Source organism: Haemaphysalis longicornis, unplaced genomic scaffold, assembly GCF_048455015.1.
Source record: "Haemaphysalis longicornis isolate Haplotype H1 unplaced genomic scaffold, Haemaphysalis longicornis Haplotype H1 scaffold_4, whole genome shotgun sequence".
NCBI lineage: Eukaryota > Metazoa > Arthropoda > Arachnida > Ixodida > Ixodidae > Haemaphysalis > Haemaphysalis longicornis.
This window is the reverse complement of record NW_027526361.1, coordinates 31,613,658-31,636,626: the sequence shown is the minus strand read 5'-3', so window position 1 is coordinate 31,636,626 and position 22,969 is coordinate 31,613,658. Positions and strand designations below refer to the sequence as shown.

The following is a 22,969-nucleotide window of genomic DNA, read 5'->3' as shown; positions in this document are numbered from 1 at the left end:
CTGGATGATGCGCGACTCTCCTGCGCGAGAAAGAAGGTCGTGCCGTCTACCCGTCGTCACCCGCCACCTCGGTGCCGCGTGCACGCGTGCAGATGCTGGAGAGCATGGTGCACAAGCCGCGGCCGACGCGTGCCGAGGCCTCGGACGTGGCTAACGCGGTGCTGGACGGGGCGGACTGCGTGATGCTGTCGGGCGAGACTGCCAAGGGTGACTACCCGCTGGAGACGGTGCAGATGATGCACAAGATCTGCGTGGAGGCGGAGGCCGCTTTTTACCAGAAGGATGTCTTCATCCATCTGTCGCACATTGCGCCCTGCCCCACGGACGGCACGCACACCATTGCCATCGCGGCCGTCTCGGCCTCCATCAAGTGCCTCGCATCGGCCATCATCGTAATCACCACCACTGGCCGGACCGCCCACCTGATCGCCAAGTACCGTCCCCGTTGCCCCATCCTGGCCATATCCCGGGTGGAGCAGACCATCCGCCAGAGCCACCTGTATCGGGGCATCCTGCCCATTCACTACACTGGTGAGCGCCTTTTTCGCTGCGCTTGTTGCTAGGCGCACTGCAGTTCAGTGTACCGCCCAGTCTGGCTTGGAACGTGTGATGGCCGTAAGCATTCTTGGGCAACTAGCCCCAGGAAGCGATAATACATGACACAGTGCACTCTGTGGGTATTCACAAGCCATATGGCGTTCTAGGGTCTCCAAGGCTTTAGTGCTTTATGTTGTAGTGCTTTATATGCCGGTAGGAGCCCCGGGAAAGAACGTTTGTGCAATGCGATTCCCACTCTAAAAATCACCACCACATGCTGAGTAAACACTGCACGAGTAGTGGCTTGCTACATGTGTGCTGCCCGCCAAAAAATTGCTTCAAAAAAGAGCGCTGCCGCTAGAGTCAAATACTGTTTCAGTCAGCTGCTGTAGAATGGAGTTTCTTGGGTCTCCCAGGGTTAACAGGGCATCTGTTGGGGCTAGTTGGGGCACCCTGTTGGGGCACCCTGGGTCTCCCAGGGTGCTTGCCTTGTATTTCTTGGTATTCTGCCTGGGAAATTTTGTTTGCGCGTGAGAGAGCAGGGTGAAGTGCCTGATGCAATGCCTGCTACACCTTGCGTCACCCTGGCATGACACTGCAGGATTCGTACAGGTCCCTGAAAACCCTTGAAATTGAAAATTGAGTTCAGGCCCTTGAAAGCCTAGAATTTTTTTCCTTCTCCTTTGAAAACCTTTGATTTCTTGGGGCAACAAAGAGGAGACCCGATTACGTGACCGGGTTGTCGTGGCGTATATCAGTGTGTCCCTGCACACCCCCCCATCCAAAACATGCTTTTTACAATTTAAAGCCAGCCCGGTGGTGCAGGAGTGCTGCTTTATACAGCTCTTACAATTTAAAGTGAGCTTGGGAGCACAGGCATGCTGCTTATACGATGGTTCGTATGGAATCAAATCCCTGCGTCGGACAATGCAGACGTGAGCATAGGTCCCCTTCCAATTTTCCATACTGCTTTCTGCATTGACTCATCCTGTTACTCATTTTACATATCTTCCCGTTGCTGCGCCCCGCCCCACCACGTTTCGAAAACGAATGGTGCTGACACCAGGGTGAAATAAAAATGAGCACAGATAAGCAAAACTCTGAATGTAACAACAAAGTGCATCTAGCTCCTAGGCTTTACTGGAATATTTCATTTTGACAGGTGTGATGGTGGGCAGAGCCAGTGGAGGTCGTCAATCCCCCCATAGTAAACCCAGCAATTTGGGGGATGAGAATGGTGGGGTTATTATGTTCCTCGCTGTTTGAGACTCTGTATTAAGGGCATTCAGAGCTCAAAAAAATTCAAGATGGCATGGCTTTTGTAAAGCTTCTTCAGTATTACTGTGGGTGGGGGTAAACTTGTCCAGTTCCAAAGGGTGAAGCTGTTCCAAAGAGATTTTTCTTGAGGTAATTGTTAGAGAGGTAAAGAAGCTGGTGAAAAAGTGGTGAAACGTTAGTGCATGTGCTCCCTTGCACCCTTAAATGCCTCGACAGGGCCTTGAATGTCCTTGAATTTTTGTCTCTGAATCCTGTATGAACCCTGCACTGGCAGCAAGTGACAGCGTGACATTTATTGCTATTCTCACCTCGTCGCTTGTGCTGCATCATTTGGCTGCATGAGTGCCTTAGTGTCTGCCTTGTGTGCCACAAACGCAGAAAATTCCTTTTGAAATGAAGTTTTGGAATATCTCTGGGTGTATTCAGTGCAGAGAAAAAACGCTGCATTTAAATCATTTTCTCCTGCTGGGAAACACCTTTGATTTTAGAACAATATTTTTGGTGATCTGATTGCAAATAGCATTCTCATGCCTGTTGCACTGTTAGAGGGGAGGGAGGGTAGAGAGTAGAGGTGTTTGAAAGTTTGAATACGAATCTAATATTTTCCTAATTAGAAACCAATGAGATTGAAGAAATGCATACTTGAAAGTTCCCAAATAATCGCCTGTGTTTTGATATTCAGGAAAGGTGAAAATATTTGCGCAAGTAATGAATTTGCAACGCACTGTCCTAAAAATACGCATGATTACTCAATTCTGACACGCGCCTCTTTTCTGGAAAAATACCCCCCAAAATCGCACGCACGTTACAGTTGAGTACCAGTCAAAACAGCGCTAATGGTTGGTTATTGTCAATATAGCAGGGCAACCATCATCGCATGTTTGTGCAGCCCGCAGCAATGCCAAAATGTCAAATAATGCAGCCAAGGTTTCTTTATGTACAAAACGAAGGCACCTGCTGCACTCGCAGTATTACGTACTACAGCAATGCGAAGGCTTGTACACGAATGCATGCACAAACAAAAAAAGGTGTGCATAGTAGCAGTTTTCTTTCCATTTAGTGGTGGGTATGGGTGTGCTATCTGCAAGATGTAAAGATGCAAGATCCTTCCTAGTGCTATAGTAAATGGCTTCTCCAGTGAAGAAATCTTGTGCTTTGTTCTTTATCCTGGTCACAAATCAGGTTCAAGTAAATACAGTTGACATGATCAACGGGTTGTGGCCTTCTTTGGTAGATGAAGGTCCATGCAGAAAGCCCGACAGGGGGAGCTGAATGTGCCCCTCTCCTCCTCTCCCGTGGCAGGTGAGCGCTGCGCGGAGTGGGCCATGGATGTGGACGCGCGCATCGAGTATGCCCTGGAGATCGGCAAGAAGCGGGGCTTCCTCCGCACGGACGACGCGGTCATCGTGGTGACCGGCTGGCGCAAGGGGGCCGGAGCCACCAACACGCTGCGTGTTGTGTACGTCGTCTAGGGCGGCCCCCGCTGCCGGCTCGCGGGGCGCGCTCTGCCGGGCTCCCCCAGGTTGCCTGGGCGGAGGCGCAGCCGAAGTGCTGCCGTTGATGCGGGATCGATGGGACACGGGGGCCGTTTGCGCTCTGCCTGGCATGGACTGCGTTCTTTCCCCCCCACTCCCACCGTGCCCCCTTACCTGGTGCCGTTTATCACCGGGCAGCGTGTGATGCCCCACCACCTGCGACCTCTAGTCGGTTGTGCTCCCTCAGTTTTCGCACCCCCTGTCACTTGGCAGCCTTACAACTCTACCTGCCTATCTTATTCTAGAGGAGGCTGTTGGCGCAGACAAGTTTTGAGAGATGTAGTCCCACGTGACGTTGACCCCCTAGGCTGTAGTGCACCTGCTTAGGCACTCACACGGCATGTGGCAGCCGCTGCACTGACCTGGCAAAAGAGAGCAAGGATGACAGTGATCACAACTGGGCTTGCGAGAAGCGCCACTGCTGCCATCGTGATCGTTGCAAACTGTAGTGGCCGAGAACGCAATCCATGCCAGGCCACCTGCGAAGAGCCCCCTCCCCATCGCATCGGTGCAAGGTGGATGGCAGTGGTGCCACTTTCCGCAGCCGGGGTGGCCTTGGGAGGAAGGCTCCATCGTTGCACTCCCGTGCATGATCGCTCGCAGTTGGTGTGCGTCACAGCGGGAGCATGCGGTGCTACTTTGCTGTGGCACACACGACTGCCAACAGGCAGGAGCTAAGGGCATGCAGTGCTAACCTGGCATCTGTATGAAGATGCACACCAATAGCTCCTGCTATGGTGCACGTGCATTGTGAGTACATCCTCAGTCACATGTCAACATCTGTTGTGCGGCAACTTGCTGCCAGAGTATAAAGGGTTAGTGATGGTGTTGGCAGCATTCTGCCGCATACCTTGTTTAACAATGTTCGAGTGTGGCAGCTACCGTAGTAGAGACAGATGGTGTGCTGCACGTAAACGTAACTGCAGATGTGTTGGCCTCATGTATGCTACTTTGCCAGCTGAAGTGTACTTGCTGGGATGAAGTATTTAATTGATGCTTTTTTGCCAACTGTTTGCATACTTTGAATGCAATTTCAAAGCCTTCAAAATGCAGCATAGGTTAGTCCTGAGAATCTGATTGTTGGCATGCCCTGCTATGCACCATATTGCAGACAGGTGTTTAATAGCTGCTTTTTTGCAAACTGTTTGCTTACTTTCAAATTTTGAGGCCCTTAACTCTCAGTACAAGAAAGTCCAGGAGGATTGTGTTGACTATGCTACTTGCACGTCCTGCTTTGTGTTAGGTTGTGGATGGAGTGAAGTTTTGCTCCCAGGCCAGTGCGAGTGTCGTATTTAAAGTGTATTCAGTGATGTTTAAAGGCTACTTGCTGCCACAAAAACGTCTGTACTCACATTTTAAAAGTGTTGAAACGTCAGTTTTCTAGTACTGAAATTGACAGCTCTTTTGTCAGGTTAACTGCAGTTTCTGGCAGATGTCGTGAGATGCTGTGATCCTAGCCCTGTGTTGTGAAAATGTGTATTTTTAAGTGTGAGAAGTTAATGTAGCGAGAGTTCATTTTATTGACAGACATGCGACAGATGTGATTAATGAATCTCCTGCTCTTTTATAGCTTTGTTTCTTCTAGCTAGCAGTGTTGTAGCAGCGTCCCTGTGATAGTTTGCTATTCCTTGGTGGCATCATTTGTAGCAGCTTTTCTAGTTCACGAGTAGAGTTCCCCAAGGGCATTTGGCAAGTTTAACAAAAGGAAATTTAGTGTCAACATTTGATATTTATTGCATGCTTTCCTGCTTCAAAATGCCAGTCTGGTTGGGTGCGCATTTTATCAGATGTCTCTTCCTTCAAAGCCATTTGTAAATGGCCATTTACAAGGTTGTTCGTTTGTCCACATGATGAGCTGGAGTTATCCTTATTTAATACACAAAGAAAATCCTTAAAACACTGTCTTGTACCATGTAATAAAGCATTTTTCCTTCGATGCCGTGGTTTTCCTGAAAGTGTGATGCTTAGAGGAGATGACAATTGGTTTTCTCGAATTGCAGGTATGTTCCTGATGAAACCAAGGCTTATGAGCCAACTGGCGATGCCTAACTGCAGCACCTCCTTCCTTCCTCTTCCTTTCTGCATGCAGAAGAAAAAAAAAAGCCAAATAAATCCACCCTATTTATTTCCACCCGAAATGCTTGGCATGCTTATTAACAGAGCGGGTGCGGGCTTTGCTTTGCACGCAGAATCCGGTTACAGGGGATGTGCTGGCAGCACGACGCCCTTGCACTCTCCAAATCCGACTCTGCAGCCCTGGGCCTGACAGTAACCTGCACGCAAACGAAAAACACATGAGAACATGGCCAAGGTGTTATCGTTGTTTTGCAGGCCATAGCCAACACTCCTTGCTGCTTATGCTCATGCACTTGCTAGTGATTAGCCCTTTCGCTGCACGGGTGTTGTAACCATTTTGGGACAGCAGAACATCTAAGGGCTCCCTGGTACCTTAACTGGCAGCAAAATATGCGCCTGTAATTTGGTATGTGATACGAATGCATTTCCTCCCACAGCACACTCGCAATTGATCCATGGCTTGAGGCAAGATCACGAGTCCACTTACGCATGTGGCAGTGACCCAAAGACAGCATGGTACTTTTCCTAGAGACACCCCCTTTTTTTTCTTGTGCTTGCAAGAGGATTTTTAATGATCACTGCCTGTCGACTTCGTGGTCCTCACCTTTCCTATTCCCACCCACCTCCTGGCTTTAGCTGACTAAATTCACCAAGTCCACAAACTTTTTTGTTCTTATTTCATTGGCTAACTAAAGGTAATATCCAATTTGACAAGCCAATCTTACAAGAGCAAGAGTTTCTAGACACAAGGCACTTTCATCGTGAGGCCAAAATGTCTTGCTCTTTTGGTCGGAGTTTGCAACTTTTTCGAACAATTAATTCGTAGAGCAAGCACTGCAATGCACTGCTTTAATCATTGCTTGAATACTGGGGCCGAATTCTCTAAAAAACGGGCGTCGCTTTGAAGCGACGGGTTTGCGCCATTGAAATGCATGTGTTGTGGGGTCGGGGCCGTCGCTTTGCGGTGCTCCTCATGAGGGCAGATCCTGAGAAAAGCAGTGTGGCAAGGGCGCGAAGCGACACCCCCTGCCCCCCGTCATTTTGCTTGTCACTTCGCGCCCTTGCAACCCTGCTTTTCTCAGGATCACCCCTCGTGAGGAGCACCGCAAAGCGACGGCCCCGACCCCACAACACATGCATTTCAATGGCGCTAACCCGTCGCTTCAGAGAATTCGGCCCCTGGAAGCTTTGCAATGGTTCTAATGTGCACACAAGTTGCAAATGATAAGTAGAACCGCAATCCTGCTCTCTATGTTCCCCTCATTAGTCGGGCACACCACAAGACGCCACAGCTTCCCACACCTGAAGGTGCCATCCCTTCTTTGCCAAACACTCTGGGAAAATGGGTAATGCTTCCAGAATTCAAGTGGCCACGTCATTTTTTCTTTTTTGCCTGCTGTTGTGCTGAAAACTTGGTAGCTCCTCGGAACGAGAGTGATGTGGATGTGAATCCGAGTATTCTGTACCCTCAACGAATATTCTAGTGCCATGAGCCACCTCCTGCAGCAGTATCGACATAGCAACAGCAGTGTGAACATTACTATTCATGGTGGGAAAAGCGCTACAGTAACAAGGACAAGTGAGTACACTGTAGCGCTTTTCCCACCATGAACATGTACCAACACGCCCAGCTCGCAGTTCTTCTGAACATTACTACGTGCACGAAAAAACATATACTGTGGCGAGTGAAGTGCTTGAGCAAAGCTCCAGCTTCATTTTCCTTACCACGCATGACGACTTCATCCTCGTCTCTCAGGAACGTCCTTGTTTCTCCGTTGGCCAGTGGGACCTGCTTGGTTCCTTTCCAGCAGAGCTCCAGCATTGAGCCGTACGAGTCTTCAGTCTGAGGGAAGCAATTGCCACCATGAAGGATACAGCAACAAAGTGTTGAACACTCCGCCGTTTCCAAACATGTCAAGGGAAACTAAAAACTTGCAAGTTCTAATATTGATTCTTAAAGTAAAGGGACCCTATGCACTGTGCAAGATATCTTTTTTCTTTTCCGGGACCCTACCTATTTTTTTAATGCTGAATACGGGCATTCAGACCCATTAGTTTGTTTTAGTGGGTTTTTAATTAATTTTAGGTGCTGTAGATAGTTTTTTTATTCTTCCCCGCCCCTTCTTTCCTATCTCAGAGCAGTGTAGGAACACAGCTAACTGTTTTGAGCTTGCTGGGGGACTGCTTGTATGTCACAGAACCAATCCTGAAGAAGCACTCTTGCTACTGTGCTTTCCCCTCTAACATTCTGAGTTATTGGACTAAAAAAAAACTGCATCCAAAGAATTGGTGTCCAAGTGCACCCAAACCAATTGTGTATATTTAATCATCACCTAGCAGCAAGCACTGGTACACTACTCCCCGCAAGGCAGTGCTCACTGCTTGCACCCCTCCTGTTCAATTTAGCTAAACTGACTGAACCGAATAAAACTGCGCAAGGGAACAGAAACGGGAAAAAATTTAAAAAGCTGCCTGACAGCGAAGTCTAGGTGATCGTGCTAATATGTTTTGTGGGCACACTCACTGGTCCGCTGATGGTTCCAGAGCCCAGTAGATCTCCAGGATTCAGGTTGCAGCCAGTGACTGTGTGGTGAGCTAGCTGCTGCTTCATGGTCCAATACATGTGCTGCAGGGAGCAGGGCATAACTCTGTCATGCTTCTGCAACTGAATGAATGCACTGGGCCGAAAAGGAATTATTCACTTGCAACACGTTGTCAGTGCCAATGCGAGCCACGTGCAGAAAGCAGAGTGGCTACCAAGAGACCGGACTTGAAATAGGGAAGACGATTAACTTGATGGAGGAATGGAGTAATAAAATTTGGTGGCAATGAATGAATCAGGACATCGCAAGATAGGAGTGGTTGGAAGCATACATGGAAGAGGCCTTCATCCTGCAGTGGGCATGCATAGGCCAAAAATGATGAATTTAGACCCATGTGTGTCTTTGGGTGAGTAAAAGTGTGGAATTCATGCAACGTTCATGCACTCAGATGTTTAGGGATTACTCATTTCAGCATTTCAGGCAGCACTTGCGCCACGGAGGATATTGCATCCAAAAGTATTGCTGCGTTGCGCACACATTTTATGCACAAGCAAATATACGTAGTGAAGCTCGCAAAAACATGCATTGTATTGCTAGGGTGGCTGAAATGTTTGCTTTGCTTGCCTTGAAGTTGGACTTGCACACTGTAGTGGAGGTTGCTGCACCCTTTGCTGTTGGGGAAAAATAACAAGAACTTGCATTTAGAAAAATGTGAGCACCAAACTGGTAAATTCATGTGCAATGTCATGCTTTGTTGTGTTGGATGCTTCAGTTAAAATTACTGAGTGCCTTAGCTGCTGAACCACCGCAGCGGGTACATGCTCTTGCCATGCTGCTCCAAGATCTACCTTGGTATTCTGAGTTCCTCCTCCACTCGAGCCGCCAGTGGAGGAGATTCTTGAAATCGATTTGCCCATGCATAAACATGACGGAATCCTTCCCTCAGCCGAGTGGCGGAGGGATTTGGAATACGGCCCCTAGTGTCGGTTATGGTGACATTTGCTCACATTAGCCTGGAATACACAAGTCTATTGTTTCCACTGGGAAGCTAGAATAAGTGACAAACAGTGAGTGTACATGGGACCCAGGTTGGGGTCGTGGACGCACGTTTGATGTCCACCTGGAGGCAGATGTCGAAGTTGTAGCTGTCCGAGTGCGCCAGGTAGGGCAGTGGGGCCGGGTCCTGGGCGACGTTGGGGCAGCGGAAGGGCTCCAGGGCCTCCATGGTGACCACCCAGGGGCTGATGCTGGTGCCCAGGTTCTTGGCCGTGAACGGGCCCAGCGGCACGTACTCCCACTTCTGCACGTCTCGCGCTGCACGCACGAAATGGGGGAGGGGGTGAGAGGGGGAGCATCCTGAACTGCCAGTGGGTGGGCAGGCTTCAGATTGATTGAGTGTTGGTGGTCTTTGCACTAACATGGACTGTTTCTCCGTCTACTGCAACAAATGGAACCTGAAGACAAAAACACGAGCCTGCTTGCACATATTTTCCTACTTTGAGTCGCAAGGCCAAATAAAGTGTACCCACTCGATTGCTATAATTGAACCCTGGCCTCACTCGACAAAATCGCGAGATATGTGTGCAGTTCGGATAAATGTTTCACTTGCTCTGGGCTACGGTGTATGGGGTGGTGTTCTATTAAGAGTGGCAAACTGCAGTTATTGTTGTCTGGGTGGCCAGGACACAAAGTTTCACGTTAACTTTTTGGTTTGGCACACAGTACTAAAATAACGGTCTGCACTTCTCCACTGTTAGCCACATTATGATGTCTGTGCTAAATGTACACTGAATAGATGCTGGTGCAGCGGGTCCTAAGGCTGCTTAGAGCTGGACGGTGCAACAAGGGTAAATAAGAAACCAAAGGGCTGTTTTGGCTCAACTTCAATACAAGGACTAGAGGCATGCACAGTGGAAGTGAAAATGTTGAACCTCCTCACTTAAATAGAATAAATTTAAAATTCATTTTTGCAGAACTTAAAGTTGGAAAAAATCTGTAATCACATGTTCAGAACAAAGTATGCTCCCCTATCCTCGACGTGTTCCCCAACCATTAAAACACATAAGTGGGTGTAACAGATCAATTGGGTTCTCCATACTGCCTCTTGCAGCACATTGCGAGGTAAAGAATTCTTTCTCCAGTACCTTTTCTTTTGGTGCGCATGCGACTTCCCTCATCCTTTTAATCACTACAGGCGCAGTTTGCCCTCCCCAAAAGGACAAAAATTTCGCCACAGTGCATATACTCCTTTACTGTCATACAGAGGTCCCACGCCATAACATTTTGACTCTGCTCTATTTTTTTGTCGCTTCAATTCACGCAAAAATCCATCACAAGGTCTCACCGCTCCAGTCGTTCATGAGCACCATGCCGAAGATGTGGTCGTGTGCATTCTGCACCGAGACCGGCTCCCCCAGCTTGCTGGCTGGCCCCACAAAGAAGGCCATCTCCAGCTCAAAGTCCATCAGCCGGCTGGGCCCAAACACGGGGGGCTTGGCTGCGTGGCATCGGAGAGAGAGGGTATTGTATCAGCCAACAAGTTCGAGTGCTGGCAATGCAAGAACACACAAATAGTGACAAAGATGACAGTGAAAGGTAAAATGCAAAACATTAGAAAGCTTGCAAAATTAAGGGTAAGTGGAGTTCAGCTGGCCAAATGCAATGTGGAGAGCAGACAACCAATGCACCATCAGAGTGGCTACCGGGAGATGGGGATAGATGTAGAAGGTGAAATTGCAACAGCCTTGCTAGTCCCTGAGGCATACTGAGTTAGGCCTCGTTCGTTCAGTTATACAATGTGCTGATGTGACATCAGAAACACATTTTCAATAAAGCACTGAAGATAACAAAAACAAGGGTATGACGCGAGAAGAGGGTTGCCCAGTTCGTGCAGTTAGTGGAATATCCAGGGCAACCATAAAGGGAGAGTGGGATTGAGGTGTGGTGGCAGGAATGCTCCGCATAAGGCTGTTTGTTCAGATGGGCACTTGTGGTGGAGGGGAAAATCGTCACTTTTGACCACAGCCAATTTTTTGGGTCTGCCTCTGGAGACAGTGATGCAAGCTTTGGTGGCCCAATTTATTGCATCTTTTCCCCACAGCTCAAGCCCCATGCAATGCTCAAAGCGCACAGAACATTGTTGATCGCTACCACCAGCCTGAACGTTGCTCTTACTGTCATCTGGTCTTGTCTGGCCGTTGGGACGACGAATGGGAGTCCCCGAGACAACAACAGAGGACGCACGACCGTGGTAGCCGACGGGCAGATACTTCCTGCATCATCAACGACCACACATCATCGTGCTGTCACTGTTCGAGAGATGCTTTTAATATTTATGAACAAAACACAAGGCAGAAAAAGATCTAGCGTACCAGTTTGGCATCAAGGCATTGTCCTTGCCACGGAACATGGTGCCAACATTTGTCGCATGTTCCAAGGATGAGTAAAAATCGGTGTAGTCACCTAAAAAGCAGAAAAACAAATTAATTTAGCTGTTTGTGTTATATATAGGTTGTTCAATGTAACTTGGACTGAAGATTAGAATTAAAGGTGTAAAATTTGCCTGAAAAAAAGTGCAGGATAACCATTCAAGGTGGCATTGATTACCTCACTCTAATTTTAAATTTTTATTCATGGGTTACTGAAAATAAAAACATCACTTTTTAACAAATTAACGTAGTCAAAAATGTGTAGAGTGTCAAAATAAAATTCACCTTTTAACAAGTGAATATACCCAAATATTGTAGAGCATCAAAACAAACATCAGCAGCTTGCATAAAAATTGTATTATATGGACTGTGACATGCGTTAAAAAAAAAAAAGAAAACTGCCAAATTTAATGACCATTTAATAGAGTGCCTCATTCAAGCCGCATGCTGTTCAGAACACTAGCATTGAATATCTCTGTGCTTCATCATCCAGGCACAGCCCCTGTTAATTAAGTGCTCTCTGTCTACATTTTTCCTCGTTTCACATAAATTTTCTGCATTAAAGGAATTCGAGCGGAAACTTCAGTTAATCAAGATACTGTGCAATATTGAATGATTACTCTGTTGCTGGAAAATTCAAACATCTTTAAACTTAATTCTAGGCCCAATTTGTGTGAAACACCGTGCAGGCAAAGCATTCATCAGCTTACCAATTTGGGCTGGTAAATGCATAGTTGCCTGTGACATTGGGACCAATGCCCTGGAGAAAAAGAACATTGCTCATTACAGCACGTCAAATAATAATACCGGATATTTTTACCTGGTTTTAGACAGTTTTTTTTGTTCATATAACATGCAGAAGCAATGGCTCTATACTTACCCTGGTTTACAGGTATTTTTTCGGGTAACTATTCAAGGATTATTGCAGTACTGGAATCGAGCATACATAATGAAACTCCACTAGCAAGCGCTGAACAGCTTATGTAAAAACATTCGCGATACTAAGCGTTGCATGTCAAATGCACCACTTCCACCAGTTTATTTCTACACCATGCCTCGTATAGGCCAGAGTAGGTGCGCATAATTTCTTTGCCATACGTAATCTTGCATGTTATAGAGAGAAAAGAGATATACATGATAGTAAATAAACACACTGTACTTGCAGAAAAGAAGAAAGATATCAAGATTAAAACGTTCAAATGTTGAACTAATGCAAAGCTCGGAATACTTCAAAAATTTTGACAGCGTTTTTGTGGAGTTTACTTTCTATGCAAGTAAAAGTTCTTTTATCTACTACATGCTATTGGCACATGCTGGAAGCCAAACATTCGCATACTGTGAAACCATTTACTTATGCTCATCACATTGTCTGGATTTGGCAGCACAAAAATTAACATATGTTGTAGGTATGCAAGCAGTTTAAAATATACCACTGCGTTGCAATAGCTAACCACATTTTCACAGCCTGTTGCATAACCTCTCTCAAAGAAAGCAGGCATTTAAACCGAATTTTAAAACATTTCTGTGCAGTGTTTCTTTTTCACTAAATGCAATAAGGCCAGCGTCAACTTTACCACAAAACACAAGCCACACCTCACCCCATAGGTTTTGTGGTGGAATTTTATTGTATTTCCTTTAGGGTTCCTATGCAAATGGGCAAATAAAAAGAAGGCAAAGCTTAAAAAAAAACAAGCATTGAAAAAAGTGGCAATTTCTTCATGGCTCACCTTTAGCAAGGTATGTGCTGTTTGCAAATGTGTGCGTGACTGCACATCTTAGTTTAAGCCTCCAATTTTGGCACCAAGAAATTGCAAGCCTGTCACTTGATTAACAGAGAACTGGCCGGCTCTTCAACTAAGAGCTTGACTCTGCCACTCTTCTGTGAGAAAATGCTGCGTTACTCACTTTGCCTTTAGCGCAATGTCATCTCTCAGGACAGACTCATTCTTGGAGAGCAGTTTCTGAATCACCTGCCGCGCTTCTAGCCAGGCAGGTCTGCCCAGGGCCATGAACTCATTCAGGGTGTTCTGGAAGAGGGCATGTGAGAAGAGTCTGAATAAACCGGCCTTTTTTTTTTTTTCTTCAATAGACATAATACGTACCTGTTCAAAAACATGCTGCACTTGCTTCAAATGGGGACCAGTGAAGAAGTGCTTTACCACAGTTAGGTCAAGGATGTACTCCCCAATCGCTACACCAGGGCGAGGCGTCTTCTGCAGGAAATGTATGCACAATTAGCAAAAGGGTGCCCTCAAAAGAAAAAAGCAGCAGCCTCAATGCCCTCGGTGATAAGTTTTTCTGCCGCGATATCAGTCGCTAAGAATGTACAAGTCATGCTTCGTCGAAATGGGCATGATCAGTCCTGACAAAATGTGGCATAACTGAGCTGTGCAGCTTGATAAGCATTACAAAGAAGGCACATGCAGTGTACGTATGTTGTGTACGTATGCGTGCCTGCGGGCATAAACATCCGAGTGGCCTTTCTGCTTGTAGGAATACACTGCTGACATAACTGTACATAGTCCAGTTTGCCTCATGGGAACACGAATGATGGCAATGATAAATGGTTGGGCAAAAAAAGGTTTTCCGCTCAAGTATGATCACCACTCCATTTAGGCCAGCTGTCTGCAATGTGAGTAATTGATAATGCTGGGGGTTGGTAATGGGACATGAATGTAGTAATATACATATGCTATTTACATGCTATTTATTGGCCCCTGTTCCCATTGCTAAACTTTGTCATGGCTGCTCATGCTGCGCCAGGGAAATGGCACACCCACACAGTGTTGGAAATGTGCCTGCTGTCCTTGCTGGAATTGGGCACTAGGGGCTAAATGAGCTTCAATACTTAGTATGGATCGATTTTTGCATATGGAGAAATAAAAAAAAATAAAGAGAATTATAATTCTTTCGTACCTCAATGCAAGAGCCCCCTCCCCCTTTTTTTTTTTTGTTTTTAATTACACTACACCCTTTCCAGACCAATCCTGAGAAAGCTAACACGCAAACAAATTACCCAAGAAATCGGCAAAGTATGCAATGAAGCACCAGCAAGCTTGCACAACGTAACTTTACATCTCAAAGTCACAACATCAAGAAAGTGCCAGCGCCCTGTCTACCAACTAACCATCATTTTTAATGAAACTTGAGGAATTTTTTTTCTCCTGTAAGGCAACGGGCCTCAGTGATACCAAGTAAATGTGAACCGAGGCGCATTTTTATGCTGCTGCTGATAGGCTATCGATTAGCAGGGTGGTTGGTCAATGACGGTTAAGTGCGAACTGGAATAATTCTGGTGTGTATTTGAAGCAGTTAAAGCTGACGCAGTCCGTACCGAGCGAAACCTCGGATATCATGGAGGTCAAGAGAGGAGTGAGGCCATGGCCGCGTCTTAGCTTGGAGTTCTAGATTGGAGATAAGCCTGTCCGTTGGGACAGTGTTCGAAGGCAGTACAGTTTTTCATGTGCCCATGCCGGTTAAGCCGGTACGCCTGTTCTAGCTGTAACTTTTCAATATTAATCGAGGCATCTCATCAAATCTTCACTTGACACAAGCTATGCTCCGAGCATAGCCTCCTATGCTCCGAGGAATTCAAGGCAGGTTTAAATTGCCCGCCGCAGAGTCGCGCGATCCAAGCGTTGGTCCAAAGCGCATGCGCCATATTTACAGCGGCAGCATTCCATTCCATGCTCCAGTAAACATTCCACAACAACATCGTTTCACTGCTGTGGCGATGTATGACCGCCGAATCACGCAACCTTGGTTTCCGACGTGTTTATGCCGTGTGTACTTTTTTACATCGATTTATCGCGCGGTGCAAAACGAAGCGACGGTCGGCTTGCCGGCGAGGCGGTCGAGGCGCCGGCAAAGGGCGGTTTCAGCGCGCGATGAGCGGAAAGCGCATAGCCGGCAGTGTTGTACGTACGTTTGTCGGCGTAGAGAAGATGCCATAGGGCAGGTTGGCGTACGAAAAGTCGCAGTCTTCAGGCACAGGCACGAACGACATGGCTTCGGCAGCAGTGTAGCAGCGACTACACGGGGGGGTCTCCTAAACGCAGGCTGAGGGAACTTGCGAAATGCGGCATACGCGAGGGGGACTCTTCCTACAGCAGCTGCGCCTCTTCCTCTCCTTATCGCTCGTCTCGCCGGATCGCCGGAGGGGCCAGACTGGTCCGGGGCATCAAGTTGCTAAACATGCAAGGAAGGCCACGTCGCCGTTTTCGCCTCTGCTGGACATCTCGGGCCGAGTTGCGATTAGCGTGGTTGGTTCTGGTTCTATCGCGTTTTCGGCTCTTCGTTTCGTTGGCGTGCCCTGAAACTTGCATGTCGATCGTCTAGTTAGTTTCATATACAATATCTTATATCTTCTGCAAGTAAAGCTGATTTGAGTAGCCTAGCTCAGGGTCGGCATTTATGGCTATTTGACAGCGAGCAAAAGCCCTTGGGCGATCACAACCCGCTGCTCCGCACGCGTCTACATCCAGACACAGCGGGAATAAAGTGTTGTATTGGGTGTTTAATAGACATTGTAGCATGTATACGTGCGAAACTCGCTAGAACTGATTTTTCGAAGAATCGTTCCCTTCAGTCGTCACATACGATATCGATGCTGAAGCGATGTCAAAATTGGCGACGAGTTTTAGGTTTGAGACATGCGATATGTCAGAGAGCGCACTTCTCGTGTAGGCGCTTTCCATTCTCTTGTGATTTTTTCTGTGCACAACGAAACCAAGCATACGCCCGGCTCCAACAAAGTTCATCGAACGATTGAACATGTATTTCCCCCACGCTCTTTCTGAACGTCCGACAGTGAACTCGGTACGACTTTTTTTTTTCTTTTTTTTTAATGCTTCAAATTTTTCTACGCTCAAATTTTTAGTGCGAAAGCGTGCATTCGCTCTAAGAATAGTATTGTTAGAGAGAAATCACGCTTTCGCACAAAAAATTCGTTTTCCCCCGCTAACCAAGGTGCGCTAATTAGCGTACCTTGTCGGTTCGCGGGAAGCCCCTAGCATTTTCCATATGTTCTTTACATTTATTTTTCTTTGTCTTTATTTTTTTTTTTTTTGCGACTGGGCAGGTGCGCATTTGTTCCGCCGTGACGGGCGGCCCGCTTCGCCTCGCCCCCGCATTCGTTACGGTCATGGTTACGGTGAGGTGTCGCCCTCCTCGCCGTGCCCGCGCGCGCTTGCGCAGTTGGGTCCCGGTACCCGCCGTCCCTCGAGCACGTTCGCTACCCGCTACGATAAAACGGACCGAAAGCCGTGGCAGAAGCGCGTGTGTTGCGGAGGCATTTGCTTCTTCGAAAGGGCTGTGCTCGGAATTTTTACTGGCGTGGACTCAACCCCGCACCGGGTATGTATGTATGCAGTGTGAGGCTAACAGCGTTTTCGGCTCCCGCCGGAATGAGGGGGAAAAAAAAGAAAAAAAAAAGAATTGTGGTTGATTCCTCTGGCATAGGAATCGGTAAAACACGAATGTGAAATGTGCAGCGAAATCTGCAGCTGAGCATGATTTGTGGGTCGGCAGCTGTATTTTGGATGTGCTTGGCGACAGTGCCGTCACTATATGGAAGGGCTTGGCCCCGGGTACCAGCCCCTCGGTAAAGGGGGAGGGGGGGGGTGGTGCCGGTTGTGCCCCTACAATCTAATGCGGACGTCGAAAACTGGAACGCGACTGTAACGAGACCACAGCGTTGGCCTGTTCAATTTACGTACCCTGTCCATTCAAATTTGTTTCCTGGTAAAATGGAAGAAAGCGAGTAGAATTTTTGCATCCAGGAATGTCACGGTAGTCGAGGATGGGCGCGGCTTGAGGAGTTGCAAGGTGAGAGGAAGCGAACAAGGAACGATTCCTCCAGAGGGGGTGCCGTCGGTATGACTGCGACGCTCGGAGGAGTGTAGCGAGCGAGCTTGTTTTTCAATGGGACGACAGGGGGCTAACAAAGCCCCTTCATCACGTCCAGGGGGCGAATTCTCTAAAAAACGGGCGTCGTTTTGAAACGACGGGGCAGCGCCATGCAAATGCATGTGTTCTGGGGTTGGGGCCGTCGCTTTGGGGCGACCCGCAGGGGGAGTCACCGCAGAAAAGCGCTGTGGCAAGGGCGCGAAGCGACACCCACTGCCCCCTCGTCGTTTCACTTGTCGCTTCGCGCCCTTGCCACAGCGCTTTTCTGCGGTGACTCCCCCTGCGGGTCGCCCCAAAGCGACGGCCCCAACCCCAGAACACATGCATTTGCATGGCGCTGCCCCGTCGTTTCAAAACGACGCCTCGTCGTTTTAGAGAATTCGGCCCCAGGACCACTGTTGGGGCGGCGGAGTATGGGGGGTGGGAGGAGGGGAGGGGTGAAGGGGGGAGGCATCAGGGCCAATGAGACTGGTGATGTTTCCTTGGCGGCTTTTTACGTGGTTTTTATTACGCACATGAGATGCTGTGTACGGGCTCATGGTGAATGTTTAGCATTTTATAGAGTCTTCGCGGTGACGCGTCGGAAACCGTGTACCCCGGTCCGCTTACTTTAAAAAAAAAAGTTGGGGGGGATATTGAATCTTGAGGAAGCAGGGACTGAGATATAAAACGAAATGAAAGTGAGTGTGAAACATGCAATGAAGGTTGGTGCGGAGGAGCTGGGGCGCAAGTGGAAGGGGGGGGGGGGGGGGGGAAGGGGCGGGGAGAGCTCATGGTGTCCAACAATGGGAGAGACAAATAGGTCGCCGCGATTTCCCTTGGTTGCACCAGATTCCTTCAGTGCTTGCGCTAAGCAACCAATTCGCGATCCAAGCAATCGCGAAGGATCTGAAATCGGGTGTTGATAGCTCATTAAGTCGTTGACTTTCGTTCATCGTGCCCAGCGTCGCAGCCAGCACATGGCGATTGCGCGAAGATGGCGATATGTGAAAAGGGCGTATCCTATGCGGCCCCGTGTGATTAAACTAAAAGAACAACGGATGAGTAGCTTAATTGTCGAACAAATTATGCACGAAATAGAACAGTTAGGTAGACATTTATTTTATTTACCTATTTGTTAACCAGAAAAATTTACGTTTCTTTATTTCATTCTCCTGTAAGTTAAAAGCAATATAAATGAGTATTTGCGTTGCGCACATAAATAAAGCGGATAGCCTTGTGTTCATTTTCTTTCTATTTTATCATGGTTTTCGTGTGGGCGTCCCACGGAGTTCAAAGTAAAGAAATGTTTGAAGCTGAGGCTGCTTCACTGGTAAGCCCGAACCTCACATTCTATACTGTGTTCATTTTCCGAAGACGCCAGACTTATTTGCAAATATGTGATGGAATATTTTTTACAACGTACGAAAGGAAACGACGACATCGTCGCCGACCAACATCCACACGACCAGCCGTGCACTGGTCGCGTAGACGACTCGTGTACGGCCACTCGTCTCTTCCCCGCTAAAGGTCTCCTTTCTACCTGCTTCCATTCTCAGTAACCAGATAACCATTGAAATAAAGAGACCCGGCAATGTATCTATTTCAAACGTGCTGAAATGGTCACCTAGATAAATTTCAATCATGCAGTTGCTGCCACAGAGGCTGCCTTTAGTGGCAAACCGGTAAGCGCAGGCGGTTTTTCCGAATTTCTGGGGCGGTCGTTTTCTCTCACATTTTACACCACTTTTCCTACACAATATTTGGACATAGCTTTTTTTTTTTAAAAAGCCAGTCAGACTTTTGTTTATTTGTTGGGACAACTTCTATTTCACCCCTGCGCCTTCTTTCACCAGGCTCCGCCTGTGGTCCTTCAAGCTTCATTTGTTTAAGGTGTGTTCCTGGACACATGAAAACTGACTTGAATGAAGCGACTATTGCATGTGTTACCTTTAAACAGCCCTATAATTGCTGGCCACCCTCCTCCAGGCCCGCGTGACGTCTGCACGATTTAGTCGGCACAGCGGGCTGCAAAGCTTTCCGAACGCCTCTGGCGACCACTTTAGTGTCGTTTTCTGGCGAGGCCTGAGACTCTCTCGCACCTCCAGTGCTATTGAAAGCATCCATTCGCTTGGTATCGACTGTAAGATGTGGTACTCTCACGCTGCCGTGTATCAGCCTTCACTTTTCACCTACCCCACTTTGGTTTGGCGCATTACACCCTGTGCTGCCGCAAGTAGCTCTTAGCCACTTCTTTCTCGGTTGCTAACGGTGTTTTCGTGCTCACGAGCGGCACACCACGATGCTCCTTACTGTTAGGATTTTTATCGATGCCTAATTCACTGAAAAGGTCGGTGTTGTGTATTCGAGATCTGCACCCGAGTCGGCGTCTGGGGTTCTCTAAACCAAGCTCGTGTAGCTATTATGGTTTAGTTTGCCCAAATAACACACGGCTTCTTATCTTGCTGCTTACTTTTCTGAATATTTGCCCGTTCTTTATAAATGACTACACATCAATTATCCGGTCGCTTCATTTCGCATCGCATGGTGCATATTATGCATGCTTGCACTGACATTCCGAATCCCACGCATTCAGTATCTGTGAAAAGTTTTTTTTTACATTGGTATCTAAATGAAAGATGCAAAATTTGTCGAGACCAATCGCTCTTGCCGCGCGTGGAGAGCGATGCCGAGCGACAAGAGCGACAGAAATCGCACTTGGTAGCTCCAGTCGCAAGTGGAACCAGCCTTAATATGGTAACAATAGAAGACATTAATATTATTCATAATAACAAAAGCACTAGTTTTATTATTAATAATTGTTTTGTTGTGAGGGGGGGACAAATTTTCTGGGCCCTGGGTGCAAGTTTACCCAAGAACGCAACTGCTTGGCGAGAGACTTGCTGCTGGCGGGTGGCTTCTGGCATCATTTCCGTGACGGATATGACGTCAGGGAAATCGTGGTGCATCCCGGCATAAAACACTCGTGTTAAAATATAAAACCCGAAAACGAGCAACCCTAAGTATAACCAGAGTCCTTCAATGCTTTACTGGTCACGAAACTGCTCCGTAACTCAATGGGAGAGCTTCATATGCTGCGTTTGGCCGCCGCGCGGTGGCGTCGCCCTCTCACTGAGGTCACTCCTCGGGCGGTGCGCTGGCTCGAACGGCGGAGCCGCGGCGAGTTGTGTTTGTTTTGTGCGGGGAAAAAAAAATGTAACGTGCATATCGCGCTCTTGTGATGCGACTTAAGTAGTGCAACGACGATGCCGAACATGTGTTGCGTCCCGGGATGTCGTTCCTTGTACAATGATACCACAGAAAATGCTTCCTTGTTCTGTTGACCGAGCGACGGGGAGCTGCGTGAGAAATGAAGGCGCGTCATTCCAAGGCAAGCAACGGGAGATTTCAGCTTCGATTAAAAGTGTGTGACAGTGTGTGGAAATGCACTGTGTGTGAGAATGGAAAAAGCAATTTACCCTTTTGAGAGCATCGTGGACCTAGAATTGTACAAGGCTAACTTAAAGCCGGATTTTTGTCATATCAGTCAGGTTGTAGCGGTGCTTCATTACCTGTTTGCAAACTTGTATTACCTTGCGCCGAGGCTCGCGTGTAAGAAAAGCTTTGGGACGTCCTTGTGCTTTTACTTTTCATATTTACGCGAACTATCCTTTAGGGTTCGTTTTGTTTGTTTTGTAACCGCGCGTGGCCGATTCCGGTTTCTTATTTTGCGTTTGAACCGGAGCGCCCTTTTGCTCTTTTTGTCGTACGTCCCGTCGGGCAATATTTTTTGATATGGAAAGGGTGTCAACTTGTCGCTAACTTGATTTTTTGTTTCTTCGACAGTGTTCTTGATCCTATTTCTATGGATATGAAATTAATAACGTTCCAAGAGTAATGCATGCATAGCAAACGCCGCGCAACTCACTTTATCGACGTTCATCTGTTCACGTCACACTGCGGACTGCTTCTTCGACGTTTGTGTTTCATTCTAGTCTTTTGTAGTGCAGGAGATCGCTAGCTCGCTGCGTTCACAAAAGCTTTGCGTCGTTCTTGGCTGCGTGGCAATATTCTGTTTCCGCCGTGTGCTGCGCATCGCAGCGCGAAAAAATAAATTTTTGTACAGTGGTGATCTCGCTAAGGGTGAACGCGGGAGCGCGTGGCCGCCGGTACTAGAGAGTTTTAGCATAGCGGCTCCCGTACGCTACGCTAAGGTTAGCGGGTAGCGGGACCGGACTGCGCGTGCGCGCGGGGGGAGTGCGAGGAGGTTGCCCCTCAACGGAGGGAAAGAGCGGGCATGGCGAATGCAGGCCGCGCGGAACTAATCCACCCCACCGTGACGAATTTGCTCTCCCCAGCCGCGTCCCGCTACCCGCCGCCGTAGCGTTAGCGGACGGAGCACGCTATGCTAAAACTCTCTACTATCAGAGCAGCCTACCGTGCCCAGCGCGAACTATCACGCGTGCGCTGTGCGTGCCGAGCGATATTTTGCTTTCAGCGCGCGCATCGCGTCATTGGAGCGCCTGCTCGTTGTCTGCTATGTTGCGTCTCGTCTGCTAATGGTACCTTGCTTTGATCCGCGATTCCTGGATTTTTGCATGAAAACGCCCAAATATAAAAATATAAAGTATGATAGTTTTCTCAGTATATTGAATGAACGTCGTAGCGCCTGCGCCACCTTTGAATGACAACCTTCAAAGCCTTGAATTGCGTGCTCCAATGTGCATTTCAAAGACTTTTTGTGAGCACTTGCAAAAATAAAATGCTGTTAAAATCTGCGTGATGTTTTGATTGAGTCTGTTTGAAACAAGTGGGCAGTTACGCTGGTGTGCCGAAACGATTGTATTGGAGCTAAAGAACGAATTACCGCTCACACGGAAACATTTTTTATATGGATTCTAGTTTCCTTTCATCCACACATTGGGTGACAGCTCCACCGCTACACACGCGAGAAACATAGCAGACGACACGCAGACGCTGCGATGACGCTGTGCGCGTGCTGAAGGCAGTCTCGCTAGGCACGCACAGCGCATGCGTGATGGTTCGCGCTGGGCACGGTAGGCTGCTCTGATAGTACCGACGGCCACGCGCTCCCGTGTTCACCCTTAGCGAGATCACCACTGTACGCTGGACCAAGCTCTTTTGTCTCCCTTCGTAACACTGAATTTTTTTGTTGCGTGTGATAAAATAAGTTTCATTGTTCTTTTTTAGCTTCCTGATTTTGCAAGGATTGCAAAGCGTGGAAGCAGAAAGGCACATGGTGCAACATATATCTCTTCGTGTTTTGATCCTTCGTGTTTCTGCAGCGTTTTTAGATGTTCTCAAGTATGTACCCACTCATCGAAACGACAATACTATTGGGCTACCTCTTTTAGCGTTGTGTGCATTAATCAACGGATTCATTAAGCGTAGTCTGAACGACACGTACTTGGCTTCTTTCAGTTTTTTTATTGTATTATCGATAGGCCCGCAGCAGTTCGTGACTACACAGCTACCGTATGTGTGGTATTTACAACTTTGCTTTAAGAAAAGAAGCAATATAGATTTAAAATCCGTAAACACGATGGCGCAGCGCTTGTTCCAGAGCACACAGAGGCCGTTGCCGTTCGCGGCCGAAGTCTACGGTTACTTCGAAAAATAAAACCCAATTGAAGGCAGGTGATAAACACAATAACTGGACTATTCA

General features: G+C 47.7%; 3 protein-coding genes across 5 annotated transcripts in view; 2 read left to right on the top strand and 1 right to left on the bottom strand.

Annotated features, from left to right (window-relative positions):
* Positions 1-5,488, top strand: part of LOC144178461 (pyruvate kinase PKM-like) — a 33,434-nt gene extending 27,946 nt beyond the window's left edge. For all 3 annotated transcript variants that reach the window (XM_077706336.1, XM_077706335.1, XM_077706337.1), the window contains exons 9-11: positions 93-531; positions 3,118-3,274; positions 5,351-5,488. In XM_077706336.1, coding sequence (XP_077562462.1) covers positions 93-531; positions 3,118-3,274; positions 5,351-5,399 — 645 coding nt within the window. In that variant the 3' untranslated portion in view covers positions 5,400-5,488. The remainder of the gene's footprint in view (positions 1-92; positions 532-3,117; positions 3,275-5,350) is intronic.
* On the bottom strand, positions 5,459-15,597 carry Faa (fumarylacetoacetate hydrolase). The gene is made up of 12 exons (XM_077706338.1): positions 15,323-15,597; positions 13,500-13,610; positions 13,303-13,424; positions 12,108-12,157; positions 11,341-11,431; positions 11,144-11,241; positions 10,314-10,466; positions 9,077-9,283; positions 8,594-8,640; positions 7,951-8,052; positions 7,152-7,269; positions 5,459-5,623 (listed from the first exon to the last, which is right to left on the bottom strand). The coding sequence occupies exons 1-12, from the start codon at positions 15,401-15,403 to the stop codon at positions 5,547-5,549; spliced, it is 1,257 nt and encodes a 418-aa protein (XP_077562464.1). The 5' UTR covers positions 15,404-15,597; the 3' UTR covers positions 5,459-5,546.
* Positions 15,474-22,969, top strand: part of LOC144179705 (uncharacterized) — a 20,237-nt gene continuing 12,741 nt past the window's right edge. The window contains exons 1-2 of the mRNA XM_077708150.1: positions 15,474-15,567; positions 16,478-16,752. Coding sequence (XP_077564276.1) covers positions 15,474-15,567; positions 16,478-16,752 — 369 coding nt within the window. The remainder of the gene's footprint in view (positions 15,568-16,477; positions 16,753-22,969) is intronic.

Bases quoted from the DNA above. Each gene is read 5' to 3' on its own strand.
- Faa (XM_077706338.1), bottom strand. From the start codon at position 15,403: ATGTCGTTCGTGCCTGTGCCTGAAGACTGCGACTTTTCGTACGCCAAC. The intron at 10,467-11,143 runs GTAAGAGCAACG...GATGCCACGCAG, and splicing joins CCAGACAAGACCAGATGACA to CCAAGCCCCCCGTGTTTGGG. The intron at 7,270-7,950 runs GTGAGTGTGCCC...TGCTTCCCTCAG, and splicing joins CTGGAACCATCAGCGGACCA to ACTGAAGACTCGTACGGCTC.